Here is a 20,096-nt window from a genome sequence, read left to right as displayed (position 1 = left end):
AACAATCAGAAATGAGTAAAAAGATTGTTATACATTGGTGAGACTGTAAAAAAATCTTTCCTAATATGCTCTTTTATCTTGCCATTAGGACAGTCTTCTTTTTTTCCTCCATTGGAATATTGATGATCCTTTTTTTTTTACTACTCTTGCTTTCCCTTTCATTTATTTGTTTTTAAATAATAAACATTTTTATTTATAGTTTTGAGTTCCAAATTTTATCCCTCCTTCCTTATCTCCCCTCCCCTTCCTTGAGGTGGTAAGCAATCAGATGTGGGTTATACATATGCAATTATGTAAAATATTACCATATTAGCCATTTTGTTTGAGAAAATGTCAATTAAAATAAAGAAAACAAATAAAAGAAAAAAGTGAAAGTGAAAAATAGTGTGCTTCAGTTGGTGTTTAATCAATATCAGTTCTTTCTTTGGAGGTAGATAGTATGCTTGCTTCATCATTAGTCCTTTGGGATTGTCTTGGATCATTGTATTGCTGAGAATAGTTAAGTTATTCACAGTTGTTCATCAAACAGTATTGTTGTCTCTGCACAATGTTCTCTTGGTTCTGCTCACTTCACTATACATCAGTTCATACAAGTCTTTCCAGGCCTTCCTGAAATCATCCTACTTGTCATTTCTTATAGCACAATAATATTCCATCACTATCATATACCATTCTATTCCTTTGATTTCCAATTCTTAGCAACCACAAAAAGCACTCCTATAAATATTTTTTTTTGTACAAATAGGTCTTTTTTCTCTTTTGGGGGATGTAGGACAGTCTTCTTTACCTTTAAATTGGTCCTATCTTTAATATAGTCCAGAATGCACATGATTTTAGATTATTTCTTAGCTCTACATAGTGCACAGTTCATAGGACTGTAGTAGCTTAGTAAATGTTGAATGGAGTTTGCTTGGGCCTGGGGTAGAAGATGAGACCTCAGCAAACTGGGATCACTATTTCTGCTCTGCAAAGATTCTTAGGCATTCAGAGAGCCCAGACACAGAATGTGAATAGGGGAAGAAACAAGAGAGAGGCCTTCCCTGGGAGAGACTTAATACCTACTCCTCTCTCCTTATATCTAGTTGGGTGCCAAATTAGATAGCGTTGTACTTGGAATCAGGAAGTCTTGAATTCAGATCCAGCCGCTGATATTTTCTCATCTGTAAAATGAGGATAATAATAGCACCTGCCTCCCAGGGTCATTGTAAGGATAAAATAATTGAATACTTATAAAGTATTTCACAAACCTATAAAGTGTTTCGCTAAAGTGCCATGTAAATGCTGGCTATTAAAGTGAAGTGAGAAGAACCAGGAAAACACTGTACACCATAACAGGGATATTGTAACAATGATCAACCATGAATGACTTAGCTACTCTAATCAAGCCAATGATCCGAGAGAATGCCAAAGGATTCATGATGAAAGATGCTATCCACCTCTAGTGAGAGAAGTGAACTGAGTGCAGATTGATGCATATTTTTTCACTTACTTTTTCTTCTTGTTTTTTGCACCTTGGCAATGTGGAAATGTTTTGCAAGACTTAATGTGTATAATTGATGTCATATTACTTGCCTTCTCAATGGGTGGAGGAAGGCTGGAAGGAGGGAATTTGGAACTCAAATTTTGGGGGAGGAGTGGTGAGGCAATTAAGTGACTTGCCCAGGGTCGCACAGTTAGTAAGTGTCAAGTGTCTGAGGTCACATTTGAACACAAGTCCTCCTGAATCCAGGGCTGGTGCTTTATGGAATACAAAATTTAAATGTTAAAATGAAGTATAAAGATGCTAGCTATTATTATATCAGAGTAAAATGGGCATTGTGGCTTTGGACTTCTAGTTTAATGTGAACTTAATTAACATTCCTAAATCACCTTATGTAAGCTCATTTGCATACATTTGAATATATTTTAAGGCAGGGAGGCCTGCAATATTCATAGTTAACCTGTTCTAATATCAGGTTCTTTCAAAGTGCATACTTGGTTCCATTAACATGGCAGAATAATAAATGAATTAAGTGATCTGGGTTTTAGTCCTAGCTTTGGTATTAATGCACTTTGTGACCTTGGGCAAGTCATTTCTACTCTTGTGAGTTAAATGTACTCCTTTAAAATAGAAAAAAATACTCTAAATTTTTTGATAAAATTGCTGGGATTAGATGACCTCTAAGTTTCTTTCCAGTTTTGAAATCCAAATTTGCTAGTGTATCTGAGGCATCTGGAACAGGGCAAACAAAGGCGGGGAAGCAAACTTCCCCACTAGCATCAAAGGTCTGTAAGTCTGTACATTGAATACAGATTTGGAACTGAAGGAATCTTAAAGGTCACTTAATCCAACCTCTCCATTTTACATACGTGAAAACAGGCTCAGAGAGGTTGGTGACTTGTGATTTCAAATCTAGCACTTTCTGCTAGACTATGCTGACTTTAGTCCTGTTTGCTAAAGCTGCAGGACCTGACCTCCCCATTCCCCATGTTGCAGCACCAAGGAACAATGCCATCCCTAATCCACGTGTAGAATTCGAGTCCTTGGCTACCAAGGTGGTTGCCTTTTTTATCCATAATGTGAATGGCTTGGTCTTGGTTGAAGGAAAGAAAACCGTATGATAATCAAGAACAGCATATCTATAACTGCTAGCCAAAGCCTGCTGCTTTGGCTGCCAATACGTCTGAGGCCATCATTTAATAAGGTATGTTTATGGGGGCAGCAAGGTGGTAGAGTCCCCAGAATCCTGGGCCTGAAGTCAAGAAGACATCTTCCTGAGTCCAATTCTGGGTCTATGGAGCAGCTAGTGTGGCCCTGGCCAAGTCACTTCACCCTATTTGCCTCAGTTTCTTCATCTGTGAAATGAGCTGGAGGAGATGGCAAACCACTCCAATATCTTTGCCGAGAAAACCCCAAATGGGGTCACGGAGAGTCGGCCACGACTGAACAACTTGAGGTGGGGGTGGAGTGTGCTCTGCCCCGCTGTCACACACTGAGCAGGCATCCGAGGAGGGATTTCCGCCTGCCTGACTGTAGTGCCAAGGGGATGACTGGTCCTCAGCCATTCGGCTCCTTCCCACTCACAATGCCGCCCTTGGCCGCTTCAGCCCCGGGCTTCCTCCCCGCCCAGTGCCACAGGAATGCCGGGCCCCTCCCCGAGGACATGAGGTCATCACTTCTGGAGTGGAAACCAGATGTTTACATCTGGGAGGGGATCGGGCGGGTGCTACCCACACGGGGCTCTCTGGGATAGGGGGTACAGGATTGGATGGATGCTACGGACCCTTTCTGTGGAATTCTGTCTGATGCAAAGTAAAATCGGGGTCCCCAACAACCCCACAGACGAAGAATCTAAACCTCTCCCAGCATCCACTCCCAACACACGTTCTTACGTCACGTCATGTGGGCTGGCGGAGAGGGCGGAGCGCAGTAGGCGCATGCGCGCAGCGCAAGGCTCGGGTGCGCACGCAACAGTGCCCTCCTCCTCCTCCTCCTCTTCCCCCCTCTGTCCCCTCCAGATCTACCCTCCTTCTCCTACTCCTCCTCCTCTCTGTCACTGGTCGGCGGGACCCCATCCGGCTGGAGATCGGTGCAGATCGTCCCCGGCCCGGCCAGGCAGCCCTCGCCATGTCGTACGGGCCCCTAGATATGTACCGGGCGGCGGGGCCCTCAGGCCCGCAGGGCCCCCAGCCCCGGGACTTTGACAGCATCTTCCATACCTGCTGCGGCCATATCCAGAGAATCAGCCACGCCAGTGAGTAGGGGCCGAAGGCTGCCAGGCCGGGTCCCCGAGGGCGGCCGGGGATGGGGGCGGGCCTGGGCCCCTGTCCGCGCCCCCACTACGATGGGTGTGGCCGTGAAAGGGCTGAAGGCCGAGCCCGGGTGATCAGCTCCGGGCCCAGCCTGCCTGCAGGGGAGGCGCCGCCCCAAGCCCCCTTCTTCTCTACCTTCTCCCTCCCCCCTTCCCCGAGTACCCCCTTGAGGAAATCCTGGAGGAGGCTTTCCCTCCCGGCTGGACTAAATGATTGATCTCTCTACCTTTAGAGCCGACCGCCCCTCACTGATCGGCAGGTCAAGCTCCTCATTTAACAGGTGGGGAAACTGAGGCCCAGGAGCAGGGAAGGGGCGAGGCCAAAGTTTCTCCCCCCCCCCCCCAGTGTCAGAAGCAGCCAGGACTTGGAGGACAGGTTTTCCCACTCCGAATCCAGGGTTCTGGCCACCACAAGCTGTTTTCCTGGGTCCCTAGATGCCATGACTTGGAGTCTGGTCCTGGGGGCTGCCTACTGTTATCCGTCACCTAGTTTTTGTCCCTACAGCCACCCTACTTCTGCTTCACGGTCTGTTCGGTTCAGATTCAGTGTTATAGTTTAGCTTTAAATTCTGTATTCTCTATGGTACTGAACCAGTTGGAATCCAACTTACATGTCAATTAAGGTGAAGTGAAGGTTGTATGACTTCAAATACTCAGTGAATTTCACAGTCATAGAACTGGTAGCCTATGGAGGTGATGGATTTGTTTTTCGTTTATTTCTGAAGGGTGCTGAACATGTCTCATTAATTTCCCTTGGCAGCCTAAGATTCAAGGAGCACAGCTTGCCTTATTAATCTGCCTTGTTGGCTTAAGATTCAGAGATTTCTTCTTAATCAATCTAGCTTTTAGACAGCAGCAGTTAGTATTTGATTTTGATCAGTCTTACTAGCTGAAATGAATTTCATTTACAGAGAAGTTTAGTGAATAACTCCAAATCATATGTCATGCTAGAGGTGTCCTGTTTGTGGCCTGTCTTACTTCCTCATTATGTAACCTATCCCCCTTTGTGGGGGGAAAAACCACCAAAAAAACCAAACCAAAACAGCTTAAAAGTACACACCTTACTGACACCAGGTCAAGTAGCATCATCTGTGTACATAAAGGTTGGTTCATTACTTTTATGTGTTTTAGTGATTGGAGCTATATTCCTCATTCCTTGTTAGTAGTAATTGATCTTAATATTAACAACATGTTTATAATGCTTTAAGATTTGCAACATACTTTCCTCACAACAATCTCATGAGGAAATAGAGCATTATCTCCACTTTGTATATGCTGGAACCTGGACTCAAACCTGAGTCTTCTGATCCTGAGATCAGTGCCGTTTCTACTACCTCATGCTGAGGCTTAAAGAACTGTGTCAAACTTGGCTTTGCATTTAATTAATGTTTAGACAACGAGAAGCAATATGTGGTGGATAGAAATTATGTGAATCAAATAAGACTAAAGCAGCTAAACTCAGTAGTTGATTTTCGCACTTGTATTTAGAGATGGCTGTAATTAATACAAGTTAACTTCCCAGCCCTGTTGTGGGATTTGTATATTTCAATACAAAGTATTGAAGTACAGCTCTCTCCCAACTCAGTAGATAGTCCTCAGGAGTTACTGTAACAGAAAAATCCATGTTCATGGGCAATAAACCTCTCCAAACAACTTTGGAGTGGTCCTTGGACAACAAACATATGACTTTTGGGTTTCTGCTTGAAACTTTTTTATTTAAGAGACTTCCTGGGGCAGCTAGGTGGCACATTGAATAAAACACCAGCCCTGGATTCAGGAGGACCTGAGTTCAAATACGGCCTCAGACACTTGACACGTACTAGCTGTGTGGCCCTGCCAAAAAAAAAGAGAGAGAGAGAGAGAGAGAGAGAGAGAGAGACTTCCCCGAGCTTGTATTCTACTAGCCTAGCATTTTAAAACTCAGGATTACCTCCTTCCCATGATGAGAGACACTGGAAGATGACTTTAGGGACAGGATGTTATGATAAACTACTACTAACTCTTATTTATATAGTGCTTTACAGTGTGAAGTGTATATTACAAATATCCCCATTTTACAGATGTTGACATTGAGGCCCAGCTTGGTTAAGGGACTGGCCAACATCAGAGAGCTAATAAGTGAAAGACCTGGGGCTCAAACTTAGGTCTTCTGACTTTTAAATCCCTTGCTCATTTGGATACTATATATTTAATTTCTTGAGAGTGGCAGTATTTGGTTAAAAGTATAGTAAAACCAAGTTGTGCAGGTATAATTATTAGACTAAAGTCCATTTTAAACATTACCCAGAGTTACTTTTCACTGGGGAAGGTGGGCAGATAGTAACATTATCATTTCTTAATGAGCACTATTAGAGGCCTAGAAATGTTATAGTAATAACAGTATTGTTATTAATATTATAATAATCAGACAAATGAGTGGAACTTATTTTTCCTCACTTAAGACAAACTTGAGGATGGGGAACTCTTTTTTCCCCCCAGCATCTTACCAACTACCATCCCAGGATCCTTCTACTTTTCTCTTGTGAGGGACAGCTAGGTGGCACAATGCATAGAGCACTGGCTCTGAAGTTGGGAGGATCTGATTAAAATCTCACCTAAGACAATTATTGACTGGGTGACCCTGGCCAAGTCACTTACCTCCAATTGCCTTAAAATATCCGGGGCCATCTCCAGTTGTCGTGATATATCTTGCCACTGGACCCAGATGGATCTGAGGAGAATGAGGCTGGTAACTTTGCACAGCCCTCCCTCACTTGAATCCATTTCATTGCAAGTCATGACATCACCCTGATATCATGACCTTCTTTGAGAATGAAGGACAAACAACAACAACAACTTTTCTCTTGTTCTGACTTTTCACCTTCAGCAGTTCTAGCTGAAGTGCCTGTCCTCTCTTGCAGCTTGTAGAGAATGTAAGATGTCTTAGGAGATGAAGAATACCATAGCTGTTTGCTCATTTGTCACCCGGCTAAGTTCACACATCCCAAACCTTTCCAAGCTTCCCTGTCCCACAACCCTCGCTGCATTATGCTTCTGCGAACCATGATGCTCAAAATTTCTTTTCTTGTCCTTTGCATTTAACGGGATCAACAGAAGCGTTGTGCCTATGTTGCCCATTTCTAGTTTCGTTTAAGCCAGACAACATCCACATTTAAGGTGTTTACAGTTGTTGTAACATTGTTAAATCTTTTTTTTTTCTGGTAATTTTATTTCTAGTAATTTTAATTGCAGGTTTTTTGAAGCTGAAAATGCAATTTTAATTTCCATGCTCATATATTTGGGAAATTGCAGGGTCATAATTACCGCATATGTTCTTGTCTCCATAGTCTGACTAATGTACTTCAATTTTTTCTTAAGATACTGAGTCATCTGGTGGTTCAGATGCTGGAGAGCTGTTTTTCCTCTCCTGATGTCATTATCTTTCATATCAATGAACTTTGTGTTTTGGAAGGATCAGAGTTCATTTGGAGACTGTTATCCTCTGAAGCCCTGATGTTGAATTATAGGAAATATATTCATTTTAGAACAGCTCCTCGTTGGAATCATAGGGTGTTAGAACTGAAAATGTTCTCAGAGATCATCTAATCTCATTTTACAGATGATGAAACTGATATATCAATCTGTTGTTAGACTGCCTAGTGATTTTATTCTTATAGTCTTTCAAAAAATTTTAGCCAGTTCTTGCTTTGAATGAGATGTTGGTGATAGAGGAAGTTAAGATGTCCTCATCCCCAAAATACACATAAATGTCTCTAAAAGGAATGCAGCACAACTGAGGAACTTGGTTTGGACCATCTGGTTTCTGATTATCAGGGCTTTTTTAAAATAGGAAATCCTGTCACAGGATTGTTTGGGATCATCTGATTTCTGATAATCGGAGGTTTGTCTTTTTTTTTTTTTTAAACAGGAAGTCCTGACCATTAGCTTGTAATAAGTAAATCCAGTGTAAAACATCCTGCCCAAGGCTTTCAGTTGGGTGGAGAATATTTGTAACTTTTAAAATTTTCTGATTTACTGCAGATTAATCAATCAACAAGCATTTTATTAGGGCTTACTATAAGCTAAGCACTGTACCAAAGCAAAATTAAAATTAAATAAAAAAATTAAAGCGTAAAAAATTAGCAAATTTTTAAAAATAGCAGAAACAACTCTTTCCCTAAAAGAGCTTGCATTCTGATGGGCAAGGCAACATCTACATATATAGGTGTTTACAAGATGTATGCACATTAGAAGGGGAGTCACTAGCTTCTGGGGACACAGGAAAGGCCTCTCACAGAAGAGGACCCCTTGAGCTGAGCCGGAGATTCTAAGAGGCAGAAGTGAGATGGGAGAGCATTACTGGCATTGTGAATGGCAGAGGGTAGATGGAGCTCCATGGGTGAGAAACAGCAGTTAAGCCTGGACCATAGATGTGTCAGAACTGAAAAGATAGCAAGAGACACGCTCAACTGAAGGTTCTAAGTAGTTGGGTTCTGATCAAGTCTTGTCCATTCTTGGGGCTTAATATGGGCAAGTATTTACTCTAGCTATTTCTCAAGAGTCTGATTGTGTCAACTCCCTACTCAGTAAATAGCAGTGAGTCCCTGTTGTCTTCAGGAGCAAATACAAAATACTCTGGCATTCAAACCCTTCCTGACCTAGCTACCTCTTCCTTTTCTGCTCTTCTGGCACATAGTAGGCACTTAATAAATGTTGGATGGATGGATGATGTATGTCAAAGGAGGATGAGTTCTTTCATCCCAACTAGTTAGGGATCCTCTGCATTCTTCTCTACATAAAGACCCTAGCATTATCCTTTGTACAGATAGGCATTTAAAAACGTTGAATGAACAGCAAAATCATCTAAACCTACCCTAGTTTCAAGAAAGGAATCTAGAAAAACCCAAGATGAAAAAGAACTCTATACCCAGATGTTCTTACTGAGAACATGCAGAGTTGCTAAATATTGTTTTCATCTTCTCCCAGTTCTATAGAATCTCCAAACAATAAAGTCATGCATCCCAGTGTACTCAACATGTTAAGTTATTATAAACCATGTGGACCTAGTCACATGTCTTCCTTGGTCTCTGAAGAAAGCCTGCTTTCTTGATGGGAAGATTCAACCATGTGAAGTGTAACTCCTACTCATTATTATTGATGAGGAAGCTGTGGTTCAGACAAATGGAGTGAATATGTCAGGGGTGGAATTTGAACCTAATCTTCCTGATGCCAAGTCCAGACTTCAGTCTACTGCCAGTCTCCCCATCTATAAAATGGGGACAACCTCACACACCTCAGAGGGAAATTGCAAGGAAAGCACTTTGTAAATCTCAAGATTTTGATTGAAAGGTCAGCCACTCTTTGCTTGACTGCAGCAGTGGCTATCTCTGGGTGGAATAACTTCTCCCTTGTCTGTGCTGCTTGTAACCATTCTTCACTTTTCCATACTCTAGAGATGATTGTACCTTTCCATCAGTACTAAACAGATTTTCTTGTCCAGTGTTTTGGAAGCCCTCTTTTGTTTCTTTAATACTTTGCAGATATCAGAGCCGCACTTGGGCTGTTGGTCTGAAATCCCTTGCTATATTGAGCACATGCCTCCTTTTTTAGAGTTATGTATGTTCTTAATGTGGGCAGCTAGGTGGTACAGTGGATAGAACATTGGGTCTGGAGCCTGGAAGATCCAAGTTTAGATTCAGAGTCAGACGCTAGCTATATGACTCTGGGCAAGTCCTTTAACTCTGGTTGCCTCAGTTTCTTCATCTGTAAAATGAGCTGGGGAAGGAAATGGCAAACTAGTCCAGTATCTCTGCCAAGAAAACCCCAAATGAGATCATGGAGAGGTGTAAACGATTGAAACGACAGAACAACAAAACAAAATGTTCTTGACATGCTTTTTGCCACTTCTGGCATATAGGTCATTGCTGATGATACACCCACCATGAATCTTTCCATTACCATTTTACGACACCTGTAATTTTGATTCTTCTAAAATCATGTTGTGTTCAATAACTTGAAGCCATATATCAGTTTCACTGTAAGCACTACACGGTTTCTCATATGGGCTCCCGCTGATTCTGGTTTTCCTATTCAATTTTGGGGCTAATTGTTTTCCACTAGTGCCTGCCCAGGCTCTATGTACTAATGAGCTTCCTATCCACTTGGTATCATAATCTGGGCAATTTATATTCATCATTCACTTGGTTTTTTCCTGTGTAAATTGCTAGGCTGATCTCCTTAAAGTGACCATAGACCTCATTGAAGAAGCCCCATGATATGGAAAAGGGTTTCCGTCAGTCAGCACAATGTTGTTGTCAAACAAGAACACCAAGAGAATCTTGCCATCTATAGAAACCCCCCTCCTATTTGGATTCTGACCAGATTATTCTCCATTGTACTAGTGAACCCCTTTGATGAGCCTCTGTCCTATTTTATGTCTCATTCAATGGTCACTTTATTGACCTCTATATTTTCATGGTTGTACCTGTCACAGAAGACACTTAGAGGAAGAGAGCCTTTGAGACTGCTTTTTGTTTAAGTCCATTGCTTTTTCATAACCAACAAATAATAAAAAGCATTAGGTATCATGTTTTCTGTACTTCTCTATCACCTGAGATTTTGAAGGTGTGTTCTGTGGTAAAAATGATTTTACCTTTCTTATGATTTCATCAAGGATACCGTTACACTGGATAGACCATTCTCATAGTTTGAGATTTTGGTTTTTGGTCACGTGTAATCAGTCATTTATTTCTCTTTTTTAAAAAAAACATTTTTAATCCTATTCATTTCCAAGTATACTCCTTCCTCTCTGTATCCCTTCACACCCCCAATTAGGAGTCTTCCCTTGTAGCAAAGAAAAGCAGTTAAGCCAAACCAACAAACAGCAGTGACCAGACCCATAGTCTTTCAACTCTTTAGCGAAGGGAAGGAAACATTCATTTGTTAAGCTCTACTCTGTACCTGGCAATTTGCCTAGTGTTTTACAAATAGTATCTCGTTCAGTCCTCCCAACAGCCCTAGAAGGTAAATACTGTTATTATTCCCATTTTATAGTTGAGGAAACGAGGCACATAGAGGTGAAGTGGCTTTTCCAGAATTACACAGCTAATAAGTATCTGAAGTCCCATTGAACTCAGGTCTTCCTGACTCCAGGTCAGGTGCTGCCTATAGGCAGGGTTGGAAGAAGAAGAAAGGTGCATTTCCTCATCCATTCCATGGGACTAGTATTAGTCAATACAATTACATAGTATTCAATTTTGTCTTCATCTCATTGACTTTATTGTAGTCATTATATGCATTATTTTCTTTGTTCTCCTTACTTCACTGTTTATCAGTTTGTACAAATCTTCCAATCTCTTTCATATTCATTGTTTCTTATGATAAAGTAATATTTCATTACATTTTTATCACATTTGTTCAACTGCTCCTATTATTAATTTATAATTAATTCCTATTCATATATTAATTTTCAATATATCTCAAAGAGAAGATTCCCTCTTAAATGGGTCATTGGAGATATTATTAGTGATCATGGGTGATACTGTTACCAAAAAAAAGTTGATTGAGAAAGATGTTCACAACTACCAACCTGTATGTCTACTCTGTCTCATTTCAATAAAATCTTACGAACCATTTCCCAATATGTAATTAGTGAAGGGATACGAACAACTTTTTTTTGGGGGGGTGAGGCAATTGGGGTTAAGTGACTTGCCCAGGGTCACACAGCTAGCCCCTGGGATACGAACAACTTTAAAAAGAATTGTGGGGGCAGCTAGGTGGCGCAGTGGATAGAACACAGGACCTGGAGTCAGGAGTTCCTGAGTTCAAATCCGGCCTCAGACACTTAACACTTACTAGCTATGTGACCCTGGGCAAGTCACTTAACCCCAATTGCCTCACTAAAAAAAAAAAAAAAAAGAATTGTTAACTATCAACAATATGAAAAATTGCTCCACATAATAAATAGGGAGAATTCAGAGAAGCCATAAAAGACGTATTACTGATTTTTCAAGAAACAAACAGAACCCAAGAAACTGTATACACATGGGGAAAGCTAGGTGGCGCAGTGGATAAAGCACCAGCCCTGGATTCAGGAAGACCTGAGTTCAAATGTGGCCTCAGACACTTGACACTTAGTAGCTGTGTGACCCTGGGCAAGTCACTTAACCCCCATTGCCCCCCCCCAAAAAAAACTATACACAATTTCTACAACAATGTAGATGGAAAGAACAAAAAGAAACAAATGAGATTATGATAACTCAGTGTGGCTCCAGAGTTAAGAAAATGTATCTCTCTCTTTTTGTTGTGGAAGTGGGGGGCTATGGGTAGAATTTGCATCTACTGGAAGCTGTGGTTGAGGTTGGCTAGTTTTGCTAAACTGATTTTTTTTTTCTTTCTCTTTTAATCTTTATTACAAGGGATGGCTCACTGGGTAAGGAAGGAAAGAGGGTTATATAAAGAATCTTCTGTACCGTTTTGTTTATATTTGCATTTAGGTAGCATTATCAGTTACTAAACCACTTTCATTTCTTAATTTTGAACAGTATTTTCCACTACTTCCTTCAGTTGAATTTACCAAGTACCAAAGTATATGTTGCTTTATATCTTGTCAAACTTCTATTAGTTTCTCTCCTTCATCCTGGGTACTACCTGTGATGAACAAATGACCTGTGAAAGTCTGGTTCTTCATGCCTTTGGGAGCACAATGAAAGCAATCTCATCAGCTCCTTTTTCTGGCCCCTGTCCTTGCTCTTTGCTTCTGTAAGCCTTATTCTTTCATTGAGAGCAAGGATGGCAATGTGATCATGGGAACTCCTCCAGTAAGGAATCAGTCATTGGACAAACATTTCAACATTGAGCATCAGCAGTGAAATATCATGGACTCTTTAAAACAACTGGTTCTTTTCTGTCATCTTGACTGCAGAAATGGAAAAAAGCCACACAGAACCAAGAGTCATTTTTTATCCTTTGCCTATTTCATGAGTTACAACGGCCAAATAATTCATCGGTGGTGGTTAGCCTGCTGGTGGTGATGATCGTTCTTGTTTTTGCCTGTCTTGGTCTTGGGCCACGGGATCATCTTCAAAGACTTTTCAGCTTATTATAGAAACTGTCAGAGCTTGCATGCACTACTAGCATGGCCTCCAAAGTAGAACTTTGTAGAGGGAGCTGTTGTTACTCTTCTAAGTAACATTTTCTTTGACCATAGAAAAGTATAGTTTGTTAATATATATTTATTAGCCTGGTTTTGGTGGCAGAAGGGATCTGGGCACTTCAGCTCAATGACAGCATCAGGCATAATCAGTGGCACGGTGACCCCAAATTCTATAAATTTGAAGGGTATTGAACTATAAAATGAATTTGTAACAGCAGCATTTTGAATTTAATTCATACATTTATATATACATATATTTATATTCATGGCATTTATATTTAAGGTTAGCAAAGCACTTTAAAGTATTATCTTATTTGATCTTCACAACAGCTCTAGTAGGTAGATGCTATCAGTATCCCAATTTTACAAATGAGGAAATTAAGGCAGACAGAATAAGTGACTTTCCCAGGGTCACATAGGTAATAAGTGTCAGAGGCAGGATTTGAACCTTCCTGACTCTAGGTCCACCAGCACTATCCATTGTGCTACATAGCTCAATTTGTTGCATTCAATTCTGCTTTCCTCCAACCACTCCCACAAATCGCCCTTTAAGCCACCTGGAGTTGAGTCAAATTTTTAACAATGATCTAGAGTTGTATCGTAGCATGAAGATAAATGTGATTGATCTGAGCAGAAATTTTTCTTTCCAACTGTTCTCATATCTTGGCCAGCCGTCACTATATTATACTTTAAGATGCTGCCATTTTTCAGAATCCGTGCTTTTGTTGGTATGGATACTCCCGTACCATCTGTCAGATTACAACCTCTCTACAACTCAGGAAATTGTCTTTGAGAGTTACTGTGGCAAAAATTTCATTATCCTGTTGCCAACTGAGTGATGAGCCTCTCCTGAAGTTAGCTGCACTGGTCCTTGGATGACAGACAAGCAGCCTGTCAAATGGGCCTGTAGTGGAAAGCCAAAAAGCCATTTTAGTTTGAGTGGGGCCTGCCATGGTTTATCCTTCACTTACAGAACCTTGGAGAATGCAAAAACACCATGACACCACGATGAAGCGTGGAAGGGTTCCACCAGTTTTGTGCTGTTGGACTCCAGAAAAAAAATAGTCCAACAATATATGCTACCTTGTCGTTACTTTGGGATAGAATAGATTTTCCCAGGTTTTGATCCCAACATGCTTCCTCATAGGTAAGTATTGGGAAGGTATGAAGAGATAAGTAAGAGAAGTATAGGGCATCTGTGATGAATGCAGTTTCTTCCTTTACCCATCATCTCATTAAAAATATTTCTCTTTTTCTTTTTTCCCAGCTGTTCAGATCAAGAATTTGATGAGCCAACTGGGAACTAAGCAAGATTCCAGCAAACTGCAGGAAAATATGTGAGTAGCTATAGAAGAAGACTAAGGCTTCTGAGGCCCCTTGGTCCTTCAGGGCTTATTGAAACTCAAGGCTCTTGAGGTCAGGATTAAAGCTTGTGGAAGGTTAAGTTCACAGCTGGATCTGGTATAGAAAACAGCAGAACTTAAAGCTAGTTTATCATGAGCTTTATACTTCAAGGATCTGTGATTTTCACTGTAGTGGGTACTTATCCCATTGATGGAGACCCAGAAACCTTCAGTACTATATAAATACTGTCTTTGTGAATTGCCCCGACGAGTCACCTAATAGCCAGGTCTCTTTGTACCTAGTCCAAGACATACATCAATAGGCTCCAAACTGAAGCCTTTCCAACTTGATAGCACTTGCTATAGTTTCTCTTCTCTCATCATCCCCCAGCAGCCTTCAAGAATCTTAAGTCACTTCCATGGTGATAGAGTAGGACTTCAGTGGAAGGTCATAAACTTTCCCTAAGGCTAAAATCCCAAGTATCTGGCTTGCCTTCTTCTTCTTCTTCTTCTTTTTTTTTTTTAAGTGAGGCAATTGGGGTTAAGTGACTTGCCCAGGGTCACACAGCTAGTAAGTGTTAAGTGTCTGAGGCCAAATTCGAACTCAGGTCCTCCTGACTCCAGGGACGGTGCTCTATCCACTGCGCCACCTAGCTGCCCCAGCTTGCCTTCTTCTTGAAGCACTTGAGCATAGCTTTTAGGGGAAGCCAGAAAGGGATTTCCTAGCATTCCCAAATGGTAATTAGGTTTAGTGAATAGAGCTCAGATATTTACTGGTTGGGTGACTGTGGGCAGGTCACTTAATTCCCATTGCCTCATCCCTCCCAAAATTGTAATTAGGTTAGGATCTTTATTGAAATGAATCTCACTGGTAGTTAGCGTTCATGAAAGTCTATAATGGGAAACCAATTCCAAACAATCTATTTCCTAATATTATCACAATATTTATTTCTTTTAAGTAAGGGCCACATTTTCTAGGCCATCTGTAAAACTTAATGTAGCTGCAGGATCTCTAAATATGAAGGGGAGTAATATGAAATCATCCTGGAAAGGTAGATTGTGAAGGATTCTAAAGGCCAAACTGAGAATTTTGCTAGTTAGACTAGAGTCACAGAAGATTTTTGCAAAGATAAGGAATGGGATTATTTAGCACTGTTTTAGGACTATCTGTTTGGTGGTAGCTACGTGGAGGATGGATCAGAGAGGGGTGAAACTCAAAACAGGGAGACAAGGCTGGCCTTAGTTGTAACAGCTTATGCAAGAGTTGTTGAGGGTTAAGAGTACATGATTGCTGTAAGAGATAATTGTTGGGGCAGCTAGGTGGCACAGTGGATAAAGCCCTGGATTCAGGAGGACCTGAGTTCAAATGCGGTCTCAGACACTTGACACTTACTATCTGTGTGACCCTGGGCAAGACATTTAACCCTCATTGCTCCACCAAAAAAAAAAAGAGAGAGAGAGAGAGAGAGAATTGTCATTGTGGAAATATTTCATGAGACATTTGGTCATCTTGTATAGAATTTGCAAAAGGACCATCAATAGAATAGTTTATGCTGCAATGTGGGGCAGTTAGGTTGTACAGTAATAAAGGGAGCAGTGCGCCTGGACTCTGGAAGACACATCTTCCTGAATTCAAATCTGGCTTCAGACACGTCATAGCTGTGTGACCCTAGGCAAATCACTTCACCCTGTTTACCTCAGTTTTCTCATCTGTAAAATGAGCTGGAAGAAGAAATGACAAACCACTCCAGGATCTTTGCCAAGAAAACCCCCAATAGGGTCACAAAGAGTAGGATATGACTGAAATCACTGAACAACAACAATGCTTCAGCATCAGCTTCAGAGAACAAAGAGATAGAAAGATATCTATGAAGAACTCAATGAGACCATATTGATTAAATCTTCGTATACTTTAAAACTTGCTGCCTAGGGGCAGCTAGGTGGCACAGTGGATAAAGCACCAGCCCTGGATTCAGGAGGACCTGAGTTCAAATCTGGCCTCAGACACTTTACACTTACTAGCTATGTGACCCTGGGCAAGTCACTTAACCCCCATTGCCCTGCAAAACAAAACAAAACAAAACAAAAAACAACTCACTGCCTTCCATGTGGAGGTGAGCATAAGGAAGAAAAAACATGTTGGAAAACATGGTACAAGAACTAGAAAGGGAGAGGCCAAATTATATACAGGGTGTCCCAAAAATCTTAAGAACTTAAAACTGGGGGACAGCTAGGTGGCACAGTGGATAAAGCACCAGCCCTGGATTCAGGAGGACCTGAGTTCAAATCCAGTCTCACACACTTGATACTTACTACTAGCTGTGTGACCCTGGGCAAGTCACTTAACCCCGACTACCTTAAAAAAAAAAAAAAGAATTTGCATTAAGACATTTGGATTGCCTTGTAGAAGCTTCTCACCTCTATACTGTGAATACCTTCTTCTAGAAGAGTCAGGATGCAATTCAATTCAATTTTTGATTCAATAAACATTTATTATGTACCCACTTTGTGCCAAGCACTGTGCTAAGCCCTGGGGATGTAAATAAGAAAAAGAAAGATAGTCCCTGCCTTCAAGGGTCTTCCAGTGGGGGAAGATAATGCACCAAAGGAAGCTGGAAAGATCAAGGCAGGTCAGGACACCAGGCGTTCCCTGTAGGAAACAAGGGGAAGGGGCATTGGCATTCAGCTTCTTATTCCACAGAGTTGAAACCAGGCACAGCTATAGATGGGAAATGGAAGGAGCTAGAATTCCAATTTCTGCCCTCTATAAAGGAAGGCTTTGAGATGAATCTGGTCCTTCACCCTCCAGAAGCGCAACCCAAGGGGAGAGGAAGCTGAGGGAAGCACAGCCTGGTGATGAGATTAGAAGTGGTTTTAGCAGAGAGGGGGCCTCTTTGTTCTTTGGAATTGAAACTGCAGTTGGGAAGTGGAATGATGAATGCCAAATCACAGAGAACAAAATGGCTTATATTTTAATGGTTGACAAATCACCAGTTTACCTTTGTGGGAGTCGCTTGTGTACAGTTAGGTCGTCAATTTATTAGAACAAAGATCAAAATCAATCCCTTAAATTAGGAGAAAGAAAAAAAAGTAGTTATAACACACAATTGAGACCATTCCTTCTTATTTAAACAAGGTGTCAGCTCTGAACATGGAAAATGGACAGACTAGTTGGTATAGTGTAACCAGTATAAATCTGTCACAATAGAGGAACCAAGAACCTAGAAATAGCCTCTCAGCCAGCAAACATTTGATCTCTTTGCCAAAAGAAGAGATATGGCAGTCAAGGGCAAAACTGAATGTAAACTTGTTTTCAACATCTTACATTAGAGGAGGATGGAAAATCCCAAGCAGTATTTCCTTGTGAAGCAGTGGAGGGACAAACAAGCTTACAGAAAGCTTGGTAAAGAACCAAACCAAGCCATATCATTCCAAGAGCATTTAAGGATGGAACTGGAAGGAAGACAGTGATCAGTTGAAAAAAGGGGGTGCGGGAGTGTCAACAATTCTATCAGAAATCCTTTTTTTTTTTCCATAAGTGGTAATAGAACCACCGCTTTTGGACTTGAAACATGACAGTCCTTGATGTGCCCCATGAGGACTGCTTTTTCTTTGTTTTTGGGGGGGATATCCCCGGTATGGTGCTTAATCATGTAAGTCGAGTGATTGATTGAAGTAGAAATAGCACTAAAATAGTTTTGAATTTATTTTGATTTTTCTCAATTACATGAAAAGATGTTTTTTGAGTTCCAAATTTTTCTCCCACGTTCCTTTCACTCCCTACTCCCAAAGCCAGTAAGCAGTTTGATATAGGTTATACATTAGAATCATGTTAAACATGAACTAGCACTAAAATTGAAGGGATCAAGTCTGCACAGAGGAGGTCCATGCTGGAAGTGATACAAGTTTGAAGGATTGAGTCTTGAGATAGTTGAAAGAAGGAAGATACCAAAGGATTAGGAAAAATATCTGACATTACCAAAAAGAGGCAACCGATAAGTCATTGCTAATTGCTGATCTGTGTGCCTACTTTCCAATCTCTACAAAATCTTGGAGTAATATACACACACATCAAGTGCTGTTTTTATTTTTCATTTATTTACTTTTCATTCATTCATCCATTTATTTATTTGTTTATTTGCAGGGCAATAAGTGACTTGCCCAGGGTCACACAGCTAGTAAGTGTCAAGTGTCTGAGGCTGGATTTGAATTCAGGGCCGGTGCTTTATCCACTTCACCACTTAGCTGCCCCCTGTTTTTATTTATTTATTTTTTTTAAAGGAACAGGGTGTCTTTCACAAATGATAGTCTGTAGCAGACCACATCTTTACTGGCATGGAGTTAGTTGACTGAAAGGTATATAGGATACAAAGTCCTCCTGTACGCTACGTGGAGGATTTCTAGGAAGATGAGGGTGTGAGTTGATCAGGGTGAGAAAGTGTGGATGGATGACCATCTGTCTTGTAATCAAAAGCCACATCAATGAGATCACAATCCATCAAAATAACTGAAATGATATAAAGGTACTAGAATAGATGTAGTGGGAAACAAAAGTGGAATGACCACAGTAATACAGAGTACATCACTAAAAGACAGTTGACTGTAGTTCAATTTCAGTAAACAAATTGTATTCCAGAGAACAGAGTATGTAATATACCCATTCCCCTTTTCTTGGTAGAGAGAATACCATATAGCATATGTTGTCAGACTTAGTTGTGTAACGATTGGAATGACACCACCTGCTGGAGACTTACTGTAGAAGAGTTCCGCCCATGAAGCGAAGGTCTTTGAGGGCAAGACCAGGAGTCTTTTCTTTGGCGTCAGGAAGTGACGCAGGCTAGTGGGAGGAGGAAGGAAGAGACTGGCACTCGCTCTCGGGCTCTTTCCTCTGGACTCTGGTGGAGAAGGGAGCTAGAAATGTGCTCTCCCTTTAATAGATAGGAATCTAGGCCTTTCTCTCTCTCTTTACCAAATTCTTATTCTCCTTAATAAATGCTTAAAAGCCTAACTCTTGCTAAAGCTTATAATTTATTGGCGACCACTCATTAGACATTTTAGACAGACTAGCTAGAATTTTAGCCCTTCACAGTTGCTTTGAAAAAACAAAAAAAAAAACAAGGGGGCAGCTTGGTGGCGCAGTGGGGAAAGCACCGGCCCTGGATTCAGGAGTACCTGAGTTCAAAGCCGGCCTCAGACACTTAACACTTATTAGCTGTGTGACCCTGGGCAAGTCACATAAGCCCTATTGCCTCTCAAAAAAACAAAAACAAAAACAGACTTAGTTGCTTTGTTTGATGATTACTGGGTTATGCCTAACTGTATTTCTTTGTTTCTTTGAAGGAAAGATCAGTGGGGAGTAAAGAATTATATTGGGAAATAACTGCGGTGTAAAACAAAAACAAAAGGCATCAATTTCTAAAAGAAAAAAACAGACAAAAGAAAGAACAGTGGTTTGGCATGGTGAATTCCTGGGTTCTTTTAATCACTTTGTTTTGACTCCATTTCTGCTTTTGGAACCGCAATTTTCCCATCTCTAAAATATTTTTCATACTTCCTCTCATTTTATTCAGAACATGAGAAAATGCTTTTGATGTATTTGAACTTCCTTGCAGAAGTCACTAAATAGCTATGTGATGGACCACTTTTAGGAAACTGGGACTTGTCAGTTCCCTTTCAGTTAATTCCTCTGGTCTGGAAGCCTCCTTTTAGTGACAACATGTAATAAATTGGAATCACATGGGCCAATATGGGAATTAGCTTTACTTGACTCTACATATTTGCTACAAGGATTTTCTTCTTTTTTTTGTTGTTGTTGTTCAGTTGTGGTGA

The 20,096-nt window shown here is 40.9% G+C and overlaps 1 protein-coding gene across 1 annotated transcript in view; it reads left to right on the top strand.

Annotated features, from left to right (window-relative positions):
• The first annotated feature begins 3,428 nt into the window (after positions 1 to 3,428).
• The window catches only part of STX12 (syntaxin 12), a 32,079-nt gene continuing 15,411 nt past the window's right edge, over positions 3,429 to 20,096 (top strand). The window contains exons 1-2 of the mRNA XM_043996287.1: positions 3,429 to 3,734; positions 14,192 to 14,261. Of these exons, the coding sequence (XP_043852222.1) occupies positions 3,608 to 3,734; positions 14,192 to 14,261 (197 nt within the window). The 5' untranslated portion in view covers positions 3,429 to 3,607. The remainder of the gene's footprint in view (positions 3,735 to 14,191; positions 14,262 to 20,096) is intronic.

This window comes from Dromiciops gliroides, chromosome 3, assembly GCF_019393635.1.
Source record: "Dromiciops gliroides isolate mDroGli1 chromosome 3, mDroGli1.pri, whole genome shotgun sequence".
Lineage (NCBI taxonomy): Eukaryota > Metazoa > Chordata > Mammalia > Microbiotheria > Microbiotheriidae > Dromiciops > Dromiciops gliroides.
Note: the sequence above shows the minus strand (reverse complement) of the source record. Positions and strands in the feature narration are given on the sequence as shown.